The sequence below is a fragment of the Mus musculus genome, chromosome 15 (genome assembly GCF_000001635.26).
Source record: "Mus musculus strain C57BL/6J chromosome 15, GRCm38.p6 C57BL/6J".
NCBI lineage: Eukaryota > Metazoa > Chordata > Mammalia > Rodentia > Muridae > Mus > Mus musculus.
In genome coordinates, this window is record NC_000081.6 from 75,102,153 (window position 1) to 75,120,277 (window position 18,125).

General features: G+C 45.1%; 1 protein-coding gene and 1 long non-coding RNA gene across 5 annotated transcripts; one reads left to right on the plus strand and one right to left on the minus strand.

Annotated features, from left to right (window-relative positions):
• The first annotated feature begins 1,289 nt into the window (after positions 1–1,289).
• Gm52219 lies at positions 1,290–4,786 on the plus strand. Its single transcript, XR_003951660.1, has 3 exons — positions 1,290–2,855; positions 3,542–3,639; positions 4,562–4,786. It is a non-coding gene; the product is annotated as a predicted gene, 52219 (long non-coding RNA).
• Positions 4,787–6,008: 1,222 nt separating this feature from the next.
• Positions 6,009–9,914, minus strand: Ly6c2 (lymphocyte antigen 6 complex, locus C2). Of its 4 annotated transcripts, none has more exons than XM_011245390.3 (4): positions 9,788–9,914; positions 9,446–9,543; positions 8,359–8,475; positions 6,009–6,599 (listed from the first exon to the last, which is right to left on the minus strand). In XM_011245390.3, the coding sequence occupies exons 2-4, from the start codon at positions 9,513–9,515 to the stop codon at positions 6,391–6,393; spliced, it is 396 nt and encodes a 131-aa protein (XP_011243692.1). In that variant the 5' UTR covers positions 9,516–9,543; positions 9,788–9,914; the 3' UTR covers positions 6,009–6,390. The 4 variants fall into 4 exon arrangements, with proteins under 4 accessions (XP_011243692.1, XP_030104114.1, NP_001092687.1 ...); XM_030248254.1 differs by having other exon boundaries at positions 9,757–9,844; NM_001099217.2 differs by having other exon boundaries at positions 9,446–9,528; positions 9,788–9,819.
• Between the last annotated feature and the right edge of the window lie 8,211 nt (positions 9,915–18,125).

Below are 18,125 nucleotides of genomic sequence, written 5' to 3' on the forward strand. Positions count from 1 at the left end.
TTCTTCAGACCATTTGTTTGGAAAATTGTTTTCCAGCCTTTCACTCTGAGGCAGTGTCTGTTTTTTTCCCTGAGATGGGTTTTCTGTAAGCAGCAGAATGTTGGTTCCTGTTTGTGTAGCCAGTCTGTTAGTCTATGTCTTTTTATTGGGGAATTGAGTCCATTGATATTAAGAGATATTAAGGAAAAGTAATTGTTGCTTCCTTTTATTTTTGTTGTTAGAGTTGGCATTCTGTTTTTTGTGGCTGTCTTCTTTTTGGTTTGTTAAGGGATTACTTTCTTGCTTTTTTAGGGCGTGATTTCTGTCCTTGTATTTTTTCTTTTTTCTGTTAATATGCTTTGAAGGGCTGGATTCGTGGAAAGATATTGTGTAAATTTGGTTTTGCTATGGAATACTTTGGTTTCTCCATCTATGGTAATTGAAAGTTTGGCTGGGTAGAGTAGCCTGGGCTGGCATTTGTGTTCTCTTAGTGTCTGTAAAACATCTCTCCAGGATTTTCCAGCTTTCATTGTCTCTGTTGAAAAGTCTGGTGTAATTCTCACAGGCCTGCCTTTCTATATTACTTGAACTATTTCCCTTACTGCTTTTAATATTCTCTCTTTATTTAGTGCATTTTTTGTTCTGATTATTATTCTTTCCTGTCAGGAGGAATTTCTTTTCTGGTCCAGTCTATTTGGAGTTCTGTAGGGTTCTTGTATGTTCATGGGCATCTCTTTCTTTAGGTTTGTGAAGTTTTCCTCTATAATTTTGTTGAAGATATTTGCTGGCCCTTTAAGTTGAACATCTTCTTTCTCATCTACTCCTATTTTTCGTAGGTTTGGTCTTCTCATTGTGTCCTGGATTTCTTGGATGTTCTGACTTAGGATCTTTTTGCATTTTATTTGATTGTTGTGCCCAGGTTCTCTATGGAATCTTCTGCACCTGAGATTCTCTCTTCCATCTCTAGTATTCTTTTGCTGGTGCTCGCATCTATGGTTCCTGATATCTTTCCTAGGGTTTCTATCTCTATCTCCAGCGTTGCCTCACTTTGGGTTTTCTTTATTGTGTCTACTTCCCTTTTTAGGTCTTGTATGGTTTTGTTCAATTCCATCACCCAACCCATTTGGTTGTGTTTTCCTGTTTTTTTTTTTTTTTTTTTTTTTTTTTTTTTTTTTTTTTTTTTTTTTTTTTGGACTTCTACCTGTCTGGTTGTGTTTTCCTGCTTTTCTTTAAGGACTTGTACCTCTTTAGCAGTGTTCTCCTGTATTTCTTTACGTGAGTTTTTAAAGTCCTTCTTGATGTCCTCTACCATCATCATGAGATATGCTTTTAAATCCGGGTCTAGCTTTTCGGGTGTGTTGGGGTATCCAGGACTGCCTGAGTTGGGAGTGCTGGGTTCTGATGATGGTGCGTGGTCTTGGTTTCTGTTAGTAAGATTCTCATGTTTGTCTTTAGCCATCTGGTAATCTCTGGATTTAGTTGTTATAGTTGTCTCTGGTTAGAGCTTGTTCCTCCCATGATTCTGTTAGCCTCTATCTGCAGACCTTGGAGACTAGGTCTCTCCCAAGTTTCAGTGGTCAGAGTACTCTCTGCAGGCAAGCTCTCCTCTTGCAGGGAAGGCACACAGGTTTCTGGCGTTCGGACCTGCCTCCTTGCAGAAGATGAAGGCCCGAAACGGGGTCTGCCCCAGAAGATGTGTGGCTTCTGCCTGTCCCATAAGCTGTTAGCTTCTGTAGTCCACACTCTCACCTGCGCGGACTAGTCTCTGAGGGATCCTGGAACCAAGATGGTTCCCCCAGGTGCTCTGGCAAAGTCCTCCCAGCCGGGGCAGACACCTCTCCTCTGGCAGGGAATGTGCCTGAATGTTTGGAGCCCAACCTGGGGTCTGCCCCAGAAGCTGTGTGGCTTCTGCCTGTCCCAGAAGCTGTTAGCTTCTGTAGTCCACACTCTCACCTGTGCAGACTAGTCTCCGAGGGGTCCAGGAACCAAGATGGCTCCCCCAGGTGCTCCGGCAAAAAACTTCCTGTAACTCTTTAAGGGATTGTTGTGTTTCCTCTTTAAGGGCTTCTAGCTGTTTACCTGTGTTCTCCTGTATTTCTTTAAGGGAGTTATTTATGTCCTTCTTAAAGTCCTCTACTGTTGTGGATAGCACTGTGGCTAATTATATTTGATGTTAAATCTGTTCTCCTATGAGGGGTTGTGAACAAGGAATGAGTTAGAACTCAGGTGATTTTCTGTAATCCTACTTCCCACCTTAATTTGTAAAATAAAGGAGAAGTGATGATTGGGCAGATAAAAGGGAAGGTGGAGTGGAAGGTAAGAGAGAGAAGAAGGAGAAAATGGAAGAGGGAGAGGATGCAGAGGAGGAGGAAGAAGAAGAAAAGCAGAGCAGAAGCACATGGCCTAGAGAAACCACAAGTTCTAAGGGGTCTCATAAGCTGTGGAAGATGGTTGTGTAGCAGTAGATCTGCCCAATCTATGTGCACAGCATGTAATCAAATTAACTGTGTTGTGTTTTCATTGCTGGGGCATATTTGAGAGATTATCCACAATACTCTATTATCATGGGATGTGATTTTAAATCAGAGTCTTGTTTTTATGGTTTATTGGGCTATCAGGGCTTGCTGTGTTGAGATAACTGTGCTCTGATGATGCCAAGAAGCCTTGGTTGGTTTTGTTTATGTTTTTGCTCTTCCCGATTGCCATCTGGTTATCTCTGGTGTTAGGAGATGCTCAGGCACTACTTGCTGAATGGAAATAATCACAAGACCAACCCTCTCCCTGTCCATCTCTGAATTGCTTCCTTAGGTGCTCCCTTTGACTCATGGGCTCACAACGTTCATCTTCACAGGCACTGACAATCAAAGAACTTGCAGGTAATGCAGGTCCCCAACTTTGACTTTTCTTTGTTGGTCACTAATAAATTATTCTCTCTTTTTTGTTTGTTTGTTTGTTTTTTGATTTTTGGTTTTTTGGGTTTTTTTTATTTTTTTTTTATTTTGATTTTGAACAGCCCTAGCTGTCCTGGAACTCACTTTGTAGACCAGGCCTCGAACTCAGAAATCTGCCTGCCTCTGCCTCTGCCTCTGCCTCCCGAGTGCTGGGATTAAAGGCGTGTGCCACAACCATCCACCTTATTCTCTCTTTGTATAGATGTTTATATAATCAGATAATAGTTTTCTAATAGAATTTTTTTCTTTACTGCATATAGTAAGGTGGCTGTTGCATTACTGGGTGAATTGTCTGCTATCATTGATATTTTAATTTGCCAGCCACAATGCCAGTTATCCACATACATGTCTCCTTCAGTCTAGTTGGATGTCCTCCCTTCCCAGGAACGTCTTGGGAACTTAAACTTTATTTGACCCCTACTCAAAATGGAAGTCTTATTCCAAATTATGGAGAGCTATTGGTGCTGCTTCAAGGATATTGGCAAGAATTTGACATTGGGCTAGGACAAGAAAGTAGGCTCAAGATATATATCATCTTGATATTTCCATGAATACCATTGGACTTTGATTATTGTCTCATTTGTTCTTCACTATCTTTTTTTATGCCTTAGAATTGACCACTGAGCCTGGCGGTGCATGCCTTTAATCCCAACACTCGAGAGGCAGAGGCAGACTGATTTCTGAGTTCGAGACCAGCCTGGTAAACAAAGTGAGTTCCAGGAGAGCCAGAGCTATACAGAGAAACCCAGTCTCGAAAAACAAAAGAACAAACACAAAAAACAAAAAAACAAAACAAAACTAAAAAGAACTGATCATATTCTTTGTCTGTACCTAGAAGCATATACAAATAGATGTTAAGAAAATGAACCTGCATCAGCGTTGACACTGGCTGGAGTCATGTTATAGTGTTGTCTAATTATTTTTTTTCTTTTTGATCCTCACTCACTCCATTGAATCCCTGTTGACTGACTGTGCTGGCTTGGTCACCATTTCAATTCTCATATTGGTGCAGGTGTCTCTCTTATTTTGGCGTCCATCCCAGGGGCAAAAAGCACAAAAGATTTTACACAGATGCAGGAAGTGCTGCCAGGTGGTTTGGTTCAGGTCCAATATTATTGTGGCTAACTATATAAATCAATTCTAATTGACTTCTGCTGTGATTGGTTTCCCAAAACACCAAAACTGAATATAACAGAATCTGCATTCCATCAAAGCATGAGAAAGTTTTCTAGTAACAGCAAATAAGAAAATGTGTACCATATGTAATGGCACAAGTGTCCAGGCTACATAGATTATAGTTACTTGGCCTTAATAATGTACCTAGGCCTTAGCTGGATGGTTTATTTATACTGTCAGGGTAACGTGCCTAGCATTCATGTCTCAACTTGTCAATCAGGATATCCATTAACCATGTTCCTGTCTCTCTGCCAATCAGTATGTCAGTTACCTAGGGAGGTCTTAGGAATTTAACTGGTATTTGACCTCCACTCAAAATGTCTGCAATTTGGTTCCTTCTTATGATGGTACATAATGCTCCATTTATACCACTCATACTTGTGAAACCCCTACCCATTTCCCTTGTATCACTTATTCTTTCCTTGAGCACCTTTCTTTTCTGCTTTTAATTTCAGGCCCATCCACAGATTCCTTTCTCAATCAAGATCAAGGATCTGGTTGTACATGAGTTGATGTTCCTAGAACACTAAAGGGGGTTTGGGGTCTCAGGCTTCAGCTGTCACTCAATAGATGGCCTTGAAGAATTGGACAGTGCTCAGTTAGACACTACTTTGGCCAGGACTGCTTTACTGTGCTTTAACCTCTAACCTATGCCCTAATTCTTCCACAAACTGTACTCAAGATGGCCTTGGGGTTACAACCTGCTCATCTATTAAATCTCCTTTCAACGTGTGTGTGTGTGTTTGTTTGTATGTGTTTCTCTGTGTGTGTGTTTCCATAGAGTTCATAATAGTTGGGGGAAAATAATAATAAGTATGAGGTATGAATAAAACTCAAAAAAGCCTGATTTTAGTACCAGTGCTGGGCTAAGACTTCTAGAGTCTGACCCAGATCATTGTATTTTATCCATATTTAATTAAGCACAGCACACATTTCGAAGAATTATGCAGCTAATGATCAACTCAGCTCCATGAGTACAGTAAAGCTTAAGACATGTTGACATTGAAGATCTTTACATATAGCTTCATCCATAAGATGGTTTCTTGTTGACTTAGAAACAATGCTCAAGATAATGATCTAGGAAGAACAACTGGATTGAGGTGAGTGTAATGACTAATGGTGTCAGGGTTGGCCTGGTCCAAAGATTAAATAGTCACTTAGGCTTTTGTAAAATACAAAGGATATCTCTGACAAGGATGGATTTTATAACCTAGAAGCAATGGTTAAGGTTTTAAAGGGAACTGGTCTGGGAAAGTAATATATAAATACATAACAATGCAGTTCAAGCCTGGCTCATCAGACAGGAAAAGATCACCAGGTTGTGAACTACATGGACTACATGGAGTCCTGGCATTCCAGGAGAGGTAAGCCAAAAGCCAGGAAATGGTTTTCACTTCTGGACTTAAAGAAGGGCAGGGCAACCCCTACCCACCATTGATTGCTCATCTCCTGGGCTTCCCCACCACAAGCAAGGTCTCCTTGGAAGTGCCCTGTGCTGATGTGTGCTTGATGATGCTTCTTCACATGCATGAGGCCCTGGATTCTATCTCCACCACTGGGGATGAGAAGGGGGAGGAAGGCGGCTGAGGAGATGGTTACATAAAGAAGGCACAGTGCAACCATTGATCACCAAGCAGAGAACAGAGGTCTTAACCAGCCACCCCACAAGCTCTGGGTTCAGCAAGAGACTTTGCCTCTGCAGATGAAGCACAGTGCTCTTTATCTCCCGCTCTCTTCCTGCTGCATCACTCCTAATGGAAGCCTTCCCAAACCAAGAGGTCCCCCACTCTGACCTGGCTAACATTGGAGAGCTACTGTGGGTTGTTGAAAGGCCAGAGATGTGAACTAGCAAGGCAGGACTCTATGGACTCAGGGTAGCATAAGAAAAACAGAGATTTTGGCTGGGAGAACAAAGCTTTTATTGGACTCAGCAGGGGTCATTGACAGGCACACATGGGAACCCTGCAGGACCCCAGATACTTATGTGTGGATGGTGATAGTATAATACCTTGGAATACTGCCTGTTGCATGTGCTGGGCACATGCCTCCAGGGCCAAGAATAGAGATCCACAACTAAATGGCATTGCAAGAAGTACAGATTTGAAAGCCCTAGAGAGGAGTCGGGCACTTACCCAGCAGGGGCTATAAAGGTGAAACAGGGTGTTCCACACACTATCCCCACATTGGACATTCTATAACATATAATTTGTCACTAGAGGACTCCAGGAAAGAGTGGTTGCACATGAGGATAAAAGGAAAAGGGTGGGGGTCATTGGAAGGACCATCAGAGCAAGGTCTGCAGGATGACTGAGCTCAGGCTGAACAGAAGCACCCCTGCCATGGTCCAGGTGCTGCCTGCAGTGGGAACTGCTGCATTGCAGAGGTCTTCGCTGCAACAGGAAGTCCTCTCCCTGATGTTAGGATCCTTGATTGGCACACCAGCAGGGCAGAAAGAAAGGCACTGACGGGTCTTTAGTTTCCTTCTTTGAGAGTCTGCAAGAAATCAGGGAGTGACTCACTTCTTATGCAGGGGCCACAGAGCATCCCCATATCTGGGCAACAAGCCACTAGGCCTGGATGTCCCAGAGTTGTCTGTAATGCATGTTGAAGTCAGACTTGCAATCCTAGAACTTGGAAGACCGAGGCAGGAGCATTTTTATGAGTTCAATCCCAAACTGGGCTACATGGGGACTTGTAGTCTATCCTAGGGTTAGAGTGAGACCCTGTTTCAAATAACAAACAAGATGAAAATCAAAACTGTGTTCTGGTAAGGAGGCTTGGTGGATCAACTGCTTGTGTGCACAAGCATGAAAACCCCAGTTACCATCACTAGAGTGCATCAAAACATAGGCATGGGTAGTAGCCTAATTGTATCTCTGGGCTTAGGAGACAAAGATGGAGATTCCTTAGGTAAGGTCATAGGTAGACCAGCTCAATCTGCAAGTTTGGGGTTCAGTGTGAGAACCATCCTCAGTAAATAAAATAGTTGTCACAGAAGATACCCATCAACTTCTGGGTCCCATACACTGTACCTCCCCAGTGCGTGAAATCCACACATGTGTCCACAGCTGCCCTTACATACAATGTGCTGGGGAAGCAGCTCAGTCAGTGAAGTGCTGGCCACATGGAAGCCTAAGGACCCAAGTTCAATCCCCAGCAACCACGTAAAGAGCCAGCCAATCATGGGAGTGCTGGTCATGATCTCTATGCTGGGGCAGGGAATCAGGAGGTCCTGAGAACTCTCTGCTAACTCCCTCCTGTTCACCCCCAGCACACTTTGCAAATCCTAGGTCTCAGTGAAAGATCTTGTCTCAATAAACAAGGTGGTTGGGACTGGAGACATGGCTCAGCAATTAAAAGCACTTGCTGCTCTTATAGAAGCCCACGGTTTGGGCTCCATACTGCACAGAGTGATTTAATTACATTCATCCCTAATTCCAGTTTCAAGAGAACCAAAACTCATTTTCATAAAACAAGTAGACAGTGCCTAAAGAATGGTACTCAAGGATGTTCTCCTAGCTTTACATACATTACATTACATAAGTCATACATGAGTACCCACACTTATAGAAATACACACACACACACACACACACACACACACACACACACACACACACACACACACAGGACACAGCACAGTACAAGATCACCCAGTGGCACAGCAGAAAGGGCAACCAGCCTCTCAGACTCTTGCAGTGCCCCAGGCAGTTATATCGAGGAGACCTTCTCTAGGAGGCAGGCAGGCTGTGGTCAGGAACAGGAAACTGGAAAACAGGGAGGGGCTGTTCCTGTCTTGTCTATCTGAGCATATGCCTGGAAACTGGCACTTTGGAGGATCTGATATGTCCTAAGGTCTACTTTATATCAACATTCCTAAGTCATTCCTTTAGCCTAAACTCCAGATTCCTTCATTATATGCAAAGACTCACCAGATGCTTCCAGCTCTCCTGGTCTGTCAGTGAGCCAGTGAGACCCTAGACCTAAAGTACAGGCAGGAGCATCACGTGACTGCACTGGTAACCAAGGGAGATGATGAACACTGTGCGTGGCAATGGGCAGCCCTGTTTGATGATCCACATCCCAGCACATCCATGAACCCCAAAAGCCCCCACTTTTCAGGAGTCCCACTACAACTCCAGAAAAAGCTCTATTTGGAGTAGGGGAACCCTGGTCCATAACAAGTACCCAGACATGACGTTTTCTCCAAAGCCTTCCTCAGCCTTTTTTATATAGGTCACAGGGAACTTACCCTCAATCAATTCTATGTTTTGAGCAATGCAGAATCCATCAGAGGCGCGGCAGGTAACTGCTGGGCAGGAAGTCTCAATTGGCACTCCATAGCACTCGTAGCACTGCAGTCCCTGAGCTGAGAGAGAAGTAAATACATGAGAGCTAGGACATGTAATTCCTAGCCCAGACACTCCTCTCCAATGTCTTTATTTGCACACAGCTGCTGGCCACTAGGTCAAAGCAAGGACATTACTGTTCAGTCACCTCCACCAAAACAAAAGTGAACCAAGAGCCACCATTGTTCAAATATGCTCGGTACTGCTGTCTCAGCTAGCCACTCCCATAGGAGACACGTGCACCCCAAGAGATATTAGAGAGAAAGTCACCATATTGGGAAGACATAGATATCAAATGTCTGCCGAACAGTGAGTGGGTGTGTAAGTAGGTAGTGGGGCCACCAGATGGGGAGGGCTTTTCTGACCTGTTCCACCCTACACGTGCAGAGGTGGACCCTATGTATTGGAGCATGACAGAGCACTGAACTTCCCAGGGTGCAGCTCAAACTGAGGCTCACCATAAGGCTTCCTGCAACACAGATGTAACTAGAAGTCTAGGGGTATCTGAGAGCTGAGACCTCTTAGAGTAGCACCCAGCTCTCATATAAAATGGGCTGGGGCATAAGAAAAAGGCAAATGCCAACCAAGAATCAAGGATTGCAAACCACTTGACTTTGCAGCCAGGTTTGGAAAAGAAGCCTCTGCCAGTTTGAGCGCACACAGGCCAGAGTCCTGACTGGGAGGCCAGGGCAGCAGGGTAGAGTCTAAGGACAGGCTGCTCTGGTGGCCAAGGTTTATGGCATAGGTAGTTTGTTCCAAGAGTCTTTCTGGCATATTTTGTTTGTTGCAAGGCAGGCACTGGCAGGTTTACAGACCCAGTAAAGTATCCCAGTACAGGAGGCTTCACCCACACAAGCCCATTCCCAATCCCATGATCCCAGCACACCTCAGGTACTGGGCACACAATGGAAGTGCAGGTGTACCCACAACCCTGAATCCCTTTTTCATCTCCATTGTATCCTTCTGCCCTTCTCTCATTATCCACCTCACCTCTTCCTGCACACAGTAGGGCCACAAGAAGAATCAGCAAACAGGACTTTGTAGCGTGAGTACTGTCCATCCTCAGAGAAGGGCTGCACAGATAAAACCTTGGAATTTGGAGCCAGTTAATAGACCCCAATCACATCCCTGGGCTCTCACACGGCTCAGGCATCCGATCTTCCCTCCCTCCAACCCTCCACACAGCTTTCCCCAAGGAATACATGTCTGTCTACTTCTCTCATCCACCACCCACCCAGCTTTTCCTCCTAATTCCACACTCCCAACCCCAGCCCTATCCAGAGGGCTCTTCCCTTTGTCACCTAGCAGCTCCCTCCTGACACCAGTCCTTACTTCCTCTCTGACCAGGTTTCAGGAACAGTGGTAAGGTCTGTCAGAAGTGGACTGAAATAAGTACTTTACTTTTTCTTAGCTCCTCCCAGCTGGCATCTTGAAAAGGGAGGAGGGCAGTGGGTTTTGGTTCTTACTTCCTCAGGGCCAACATGTTTATTGAGTAAGACTTAGCCAGATTTGTATAGCAGTTGGAGAGGGAGGACTCTGTGGTTGGGAAGGGACCATGGTGCTGGAGGACTAAGAGGGCAGAGGGGCAGGGACCATGGGTGACTTGTGCTTGCCATTCAGAAAGCCAGGGAAGTAGGTAAAATTTTTGGCCCTTTCCTGGGTTTTGTTCTGTTTTGCTTTATGTTTTGTTTTTGTTTTTGTTTCTTTTTGAGACAGAGTTTCTCTGTGTAGCTTTGGTTGTCCTGGGACTTGCTCTGTAGACCAGGCAGGCTCCAACCCATAGCCATCATAGGCGTGTCCAGCAGCTGCTGCTTCTGACACCACCACCAGGCTTTTTCCTGTTTCTAAATAGAAGGTATGGGTTGCAGTGGCTCAGAGCCCATGCCCCTCCTTTTTATGAGCAGGCAAATGACCATCAAATGCTTGGAGACTTGTTCTGCTGAGCAGGCCCCCAACAGGCTCTTGCATTCACTAATTGTGAGCCTTGAGTGAAGAACTTGCTGACAACTGGGATGGAAGTTACTAAGCAGTGTCTGATGTGTTAGGTGATGTATGGGGCTGTGGGCAGGTAGCTAGATTCTAGATCCTTTTCATGGCACAGGCTGTGTATTGCAGAGGATGAATGACCCCAGTGTCTCTGCTGCCCAGAAGCCTCCATGAAGAAGAAACATTCTCATTCTTCCTGCTCCAGTTTTCATGTTGCCTGTCACTTCACCTATGAAGTCCTAGCAAAGAGTTTCCCTGATCTTTATGTCACCACCATGTGGCATAGTATTCTATTAACTTAAGCATCTGTGACCCAGCCTTGGGACAAGCAGCAAGGCCCCCACAACAACCCAGAGTCATAGTTTCCTAACCTCATGGAGCATAGAGCCCAGTGAGTAGCCCCACTTAAGTGTCTGCAAGGCACTGACACAGGCTAGAGTGGGAAGGCTGGGCACTGAATGAGACCTGAGCTGGAAGTCACCCTTGATAACACAACAGCAAATGAACAGCTATGCTCAGAGGAAAACTGAGTCACAAAATGGACCACAGAATGAGTGAAGCTGATTGCATCCACTTAAGCAGGCAAGGTAGCAAAGGGAAGGAAGCCAGAGGCTCAGAGACCATCAGGCAGATGCTCCTGATGGAAGTCACAGGGCTGAACATAGAGTCTCGGTCTTTGTGTCATCTCCGGTCCACATGTACATCCAACCCCATTGTCTATGTTCTGGGTTTTGTTCTGGATCGATTGAAGAAAGAGAGACTCTGTATGGTGAAGTCAGAATTCTCAAGGAACAGTGCAGCATCAGCCTTTCCAGGACTGAAAACCAAACCCAAAGACTGCTTCAAATCCTCGGGGTCAACCCTCCGGAAATTCATGCAATCCACAATATTTCTGTTTAAATTGTTACTCTCCTGAGCTTCTCCCCTAGCACCATTAAAAATTCCTGCCTTGTTACCCTATAATCTATCATGCAAGCAGACCATGTTCGCCAGGAACATCGCATAACCCAGCAGAGTGGTAGGAGGAAGAGAGCAAAGAAGAAAAGGTGTCTGTCTAATTTCTTCATGTGTAGCCCTAGACATTGGCTAATGCATGAACAAGTGTATGTGAAGCAAAGAGCAGCAGACAGCAAGCATCTGCAAACATAGGGCATTTATTAAAGACTTAAGTGACAAGCTGGGCGTGGTAGCGCACCCCTTTAGTCCCAGTACTCGGCAGGCAGAGGCAGGCAGATTTCTGAGTTCGAGGCCAGCCTGATCTACAAAGGGAGCTCCAGGACAGCTAGGGCTATTCAGAGAAACCCTGTCTTGAAAAACAAACAAACAAAAAGATTCAAGTGACAATTCCTCCCAATTTTACCATCCAGTGAGGTTATGGGGCAGTGTTCCAGAGGATGGGTGAGGTCACTTACAAATCATGCATAATTTCTGTGCAGATAAGTCACCACCAAGTCTCACCCCATCATGGAATCACTGTCATGGAGTCCCTCATCAGTGAATCTGTTTCCTCTATATTTTAGCATTTTGTGAGACGACTTGTGGTTGGAGAAGGCAGGAGGGTTAATGGCTGAAACCCCAGGTGACAGTCCTCCCTTCTGAGTATAGAGAATTCTGCCCATTATCACAGACCTCTTGCTGTTTTGCTCTTCTGACTATATTGCCAGGACTCCTGTGTAGCCTCCCCCAGCCTTGAGTAGGCTGGCTTTGACCTTGCTGCCACAGAGAATGAGATCACCTTGGGTGCAACCTCCCAACTTAGATGGCTCTATTGTTCTGTCACCTGCTGCTGCTCTTCTCCAAGACACTGCTACTTGCTGAGAGGCCCTTGAGAAATTCTGGAGACAGCATCAGGCAGATCAGAGACAGCATCCAGCAGATCTGCCTACAGGCTGGCAACAGGCATCCAAAATGGATTGGTGGGGGATGGGCCTCCCCCCTTTATAAGCACAGACTCTTAGGACACTTTGGGGGGCCTTGAACAGAAACATGTCTTGGCCTCCATTATTTCTCTCTCCGTTTCCTTCCATATACTCCAGCCTCCCACGCTGGAACCCAGTTAGTGTGGCTGCAGGCAGCTTATACTCCTGGGCCAGGATGGGAATTGGGCCATCACCTTCTCTTTGGAGGAAAAGGCCATATAACCACAGTGCCGTGCACTGTTTCTCCAAAAGTCTTAAACTAGGGGTTCTCATGTGCTCTCCACTTTCCACCCAGCACCACTGTTGGGGAAATAGCTTCCCTTAGTGGTAGACTCCTCGGCAAATTATTGCAGATCACTTACATTAACTCTTAAGGGAGAGGGCTACAGTGTAATTGAATAATCTTAGAGTTAGAGGTAAAAGATATTGCCAGGCTTGTGTTTGAGAAGACAGGCCCTCGGCAGAGAGGGCTACATGCAAGACAAAAATACACCCAACCCTTGTTCTTGCCTTCCATCTCAGTCAGAAGCCTGATTACTGTCACACTGAATAGGTCAAACCTTAGCCAAGCCTATTCTCCTCCTCAGAGAATGAATGCCTCTATGAAGTAGCCAAGGTCACAGCTGCTTCCCTCACCACCTTGAGTCTTACAGCAAAGGTGTAAGTGTACTTAACCAAGTGTACTTCCTCCAAATGCCACTTGCCCTCCCCATGGGTTGTGGTCTCAGAAGGCAGAGGATCTGGGGAGCAGGGCATTGCAGGGATGGATGGTGGTATGAATGATTCTGAAGACTGTTTTAAAAGGAGAGTTCCTTTATTGAAATAGAGGGACTAGATTATATAGCTTGACTCCGTGGCAGGGGATGGAAGGGATAGTTTAGGAAATACAGCACAGGGTCAGAGGGCTTCCAAGGGTATCAGGTAGATTATCGGACTGCCAGTCACATGATTTCTAAGAAGACAGTTCTCTGGTGGGGAAACAGAAACCTAACTGGCTTTATCGTGACTTGGCTTTTGTCTCTGTGGAGTTGAGTAGGCCCAAGCCTGATTTGGGTCCTGAACATCCCCACTCCTGCAGTGCTCTAGGAGAGCGGTCCAGGGGTATGGGCAGTATTAGCATTTCTTGTCTAAGCTCTGCCCCACAGTTATCTGGCTATAGCTAGGGATGACTAACTACTATAAAATGGGCTGCTTGGGCCCTCCTCACTCTCTTCTCTTGCTCTGTTCCTTTCTTCCTCTCTTCCTCACTGTCCCTTCTTTCTCCATTCCTCTTCCCCTTCTCTCTATGTGCTCACAGCTGGCCTACACTCCTCTCTTCTGTCCCCCTTTCAGTTTTTCTGCCTTTCTATGTCTCTATTCTCCCAATTCCCTTCCCTATGCCCTAAATAAACTTATTCTGTACCATACAGTCCTGTGGCTGGTACCTCAGGGGAAGGAATGCCTCAGCATGGGCCTGCATTGACACCTCTTTCCCCACAACCATACAGAGCCTCCACCAAACATATCTCTGGTTTTCTGTTTCTTTATATAAAGTGTAATAGTCACTACCCAGGTCCCGTATGCACCCAAGAAATATCAAGCGTCTTTCCAAATTGTGATAGTGCTCTTCTCCCCAAGTTACCTGACAGTGTGTATCAGTCTGAGGTTCAGCAGCCATGGGGAAGCATCTTCGCAGGAGCCTTTTATGTGAATAATGTGCTGGTGCTTGGTGCTGGGTCCTGGCCAGTCACAAGCACTAGATCCTTCCCTTCACAGCCTCATGGCCATTTTCATATACTCTTTATCTTGTTATTTATGTGAGTTAGAACTTTACAAATGTCAGTCCATTTTAGTTCTGAAAACACTTGCTCTGTATTTCTACCCACCTGTGTGATCAGGCAAGACAGTGCTGAGGTCCCTCCATCTTGTGCCCTCGGTAAGGCCATTTCCAGGTTTAACCAGAATCTGATCTCCTTCATGGAGAATCCATTGAAAACTACCTTGATTTATTCTAGGTACCAAAGTTCTGGATGTTCTAGCTAACTTATCTTAGGCTTTAGTAAAACTGCTCATTTGTGTGAAACAAATCCCCTCAACCTCCCCCACATCCAACTCCCACCCTCTACTGGCTAATTTATCACCTTAGGTTCTGTTAAAACCCCTTGCTTCACACTTCTTCCTTCTTCAAAGCCCCTGTGCCTCAGATGACAGGATGTGGTTTCAGCCTTCAAAAACTCTATTTTCTAGACACTCAGTGCCACAGCTAGGGTATGCCGAACACTTGGGTGTGGTCCCGGATGTCTGGAATAAAGACTTTCAGTTGGCTTTACACTTGGTGTGAATGTGTGAGTGGCCATCTCTGGTGAGTTTCCAATAATATCTGTTACAGTGGCCTTGAAGACTATGAAATTTTTGAACCTGTTCACACAAAAATTGAGCTCTCACCTCAAAGGGGATGAAAGAGAGTTCATCCTGAAGCCAAATATAAATGAGGGTGATCCGGAGGAAAGCCTTCGGTTAAATCTGATAAGTTATTTCTCTACCAGTGAAATAGGCCCATTCAAGCCAGATTTTGAAATATGTACATGCATGTTTATTGGAAAAATACTCTCAGGAAGGTTCACTGGCCCCAAAAAACAAGGCAAGAGAAATTTCTGAGGGGAGGAGGGGAGGGAGGCAGAGAGAGAGAGAGAGAGAGAGAGAGAGAGAGAGAGAGAGAGAGAGAGAGAGAGAGAGAGAGAGAATGAGAAAATTCCAAACAAGTGGTGAGCAAGAAGGTGAGAGAAAGGAAAGGTGGGGTGGAAGGAGAGGCCACAATGTAGGGATTATATAGGGAAGAGTCTCTGGGGAAGGGCAGCCTAGCCTCTGGGCTGGAAAGTTCTGGGTTAGGAGACAGGGTATGCCAGGTAAGGAGTGACTGAAGCTGGGAGATCCTACAGGCCAGATCTGCTTTGTCATGGGAAACATGCACCTCAGTCCATAGTACCAGGGTCTGAAACCAAAGAACCCCAAGTTCCAGGTATCAATGTGATGAAGTTTTTATAGTAACAACAAAGAAAGTCCTCAATCCAGGTACTTTTCAAGCACACTAGTGGAAACGGCGTGTAAAGGGGTTACAGCGAATTCAGGACACCTCTGCTATAGGCTCCAGGTGGCATCTGATGACTCACGGGCTTCCGGTAGGAGGAAGCTAGGGTGTTAAAATGCAGTCCTAAAGATTCTGTTAGTCACAGGATGTTACATCAGAATAGAAGTAGCCAAGGATTTACTATTTAGGGTGGTAAAGAAACCCTAAGATAAATGACAATAACCCTGAACCTGCAACATTGTAACCTCTGCACAGTCTCAGCCATTCTGTTCTATTACCAGCTTTGGAGATAATTCAGTGCAAGGTGAGGCTCCTTTGCTGCAACTTTCCTTTGAAGTCCCCACCTCCATTTCCTGGTAAACATCTGGATTGCCACTACTTAAGGCCCAGTGCAAAGAATGTTATACTCCTGGCCTTGGGAAGAGACAGGACATTCTAGGTGCTCCAGATAGAACATTTTGTATCAATGTCCTCCCTTCTGCCTTTGAAGAGAGTTCATTCAGTTGGGACTGTCAATGACCTGGCCAAGACTGAGCCCCCTTGGGAAGGCAGATTCACCTAAAGTCAGGCTACAATGGGACATGATTCTGTTATAAAAAGGAACAGAGTGCTGAGTGGTCAGAACTTGGCATGCTCCCTAGACTATGTGAAAGAAGCCAGGCTCAGAAGGTGTGCACTGCTGGGCACTGTTCACACAAAGTATCCAGAACAGATGAATTTGTAAAGATGGAGGGAAGATTCTCAGAAGTTGGGGGAGGGGTGAAGAGTGTCTGCATAATAGACATGAAATTGCCTGTGGAGTGATGGTGACATTTTCTGTAGAAGTATGCAAAGGCAGGCTTACAGAGAGCACAGACACGCTGGGCTTTTTACCTGGGCACAGGGATTATGGCCATGCGTCCTCCTGTTTGAACAGTAAGTGCTCTTCCTCAGGAGCCACTTCCCCAGCCCAGGCTGGGCTCACACTCATGTTCTTCCTGCTCGCCTGTCCCCAGCGCTGGGACTGCAGGTCAGCACAACCACAGCCGCTTAAGGCTTTTTTCCTAAGTCCGGGGTCTCTGTTATTGCTTGGATTCTGGTGTAAGACACCATCACCAAGTCTAGGCCCATGGAGTTCTCCTGTTTTGTAACAACTGTAGTTTTGTAATTGAATGCAGTGGTTTTGCCTCAAAGAAACAGCTCAGGTGTGCCAGAAAAAGCGGAAATGAGAGTCCCGGAGCTCATCTTTCTAAACAAAGCTGGAGGGTAAGGGAGAGACTTAGACTTTGGAGGCTGAGCTCTATGTCAGGGCAGAAGGGGCCCAGCCTCAATCCCAAATTCAACTGCCGAGAGGAGCGCCCCTAGAGGCCGAATGTAGCATGACAACCAGCAATGTTATGGTCAGGAGGAGGGAGGACAGGCGCTTTGAGCTGGTTCTAAGTGGCTTTTTTGAAGGGCAATATCTGAAACAAAGAAGCACAAAAAATGAAAATTAAGCAACTTTCCTCCTTAAAAGCGGAAGAATTTGTCATTGAGTGACTGCTTAGCTCTTGAGATGAAACTGAGGATCTATTTGAGTTTATTTTAATTATTTTATTTTATTAAATTTTATTGGTTTGGTGTGTGAGGTAAGGAATACTCTATTCTGATGGTACCCAGCTGTCCCAGAGTCAGATGTGCAGATGTGCAAAAACTATTATTGTTGACACAGACAGCATGGCACTACTGTTAAAAATCACCCCAGCATGTATAGGAGCTGGGCTTCTTGACTCTCCTTGCTCCTGTCTGTATGCTTGTATTTCACTGGCTTTTGTTTTCTTTTGTTTCATGGTTTTTTTTTTTTGGTTTTGTTTTGTTTAGTTTGAGACAGAATTTCAAGTAACCCACGAACATTCTAAGAATTTGAGGATGCTCTTGAACTTCTGATCCTATGTCCCCTGTCTTTGGAGTCCTGGGATTACAGAATTGCCCCACCAAATTCTGTGATTCTTCCAATTTCATGTGAATTTAAATAGAAACTACTCCTTGCCCTTTTCATCCTCTCCCTCTACTCCCTCCCTCCGTTCTTTCACTCCTGACTCTCCACCCTCCAACTGACAATCTGATTTTGAGCCCTGGAATCCACACAGTAAAAATCCTGTAAGTTGCCTTGTGACATCCACACATTCACCTGTCACATGCATGTGTGCACATAAACATACTTGATTATTAAATGATAATAATTAATTAATGAATTTAAAATCCTTCCTATTTTTAAGCCTAGAACCCTTCTATTTATTTAAGCTGCCTTCATTTATTTTACTACTTTTAATATCCTAAGCTTGTTCCACTTTGTTTAAACATATTCCTAGGTGTTTGTTTTTCCTCTAGGTTATTGTAAAAAGAACTGTTGCCTTCACTTCTTCTTGCTTTTCATTCACAGTCTATAGAAAACATCCCTGGCTTTGTTTGCTGCCCTCATAGCCTGCATTTTGGCTGACTTTCCCCACTTAGATCTTCCTGCTTATTACAGAACCTTCCTGATGGTTCTGCCTTTCCAGGCAAATCCTTTAATAGAGGGTGTGGAAAGAAGGGCATGGAGAACACACCTGTGATCCCAACACTGAAGGACCTCAAGTTCAAGGCCAGACTGGCTTACAGGGGATTGGAGGCAAGAGCATGAGAGCCTTGTGGACAGAGGTAGTTCCTCTCCTTGGCCAGCAGGTGGCAGGTTCTCCCC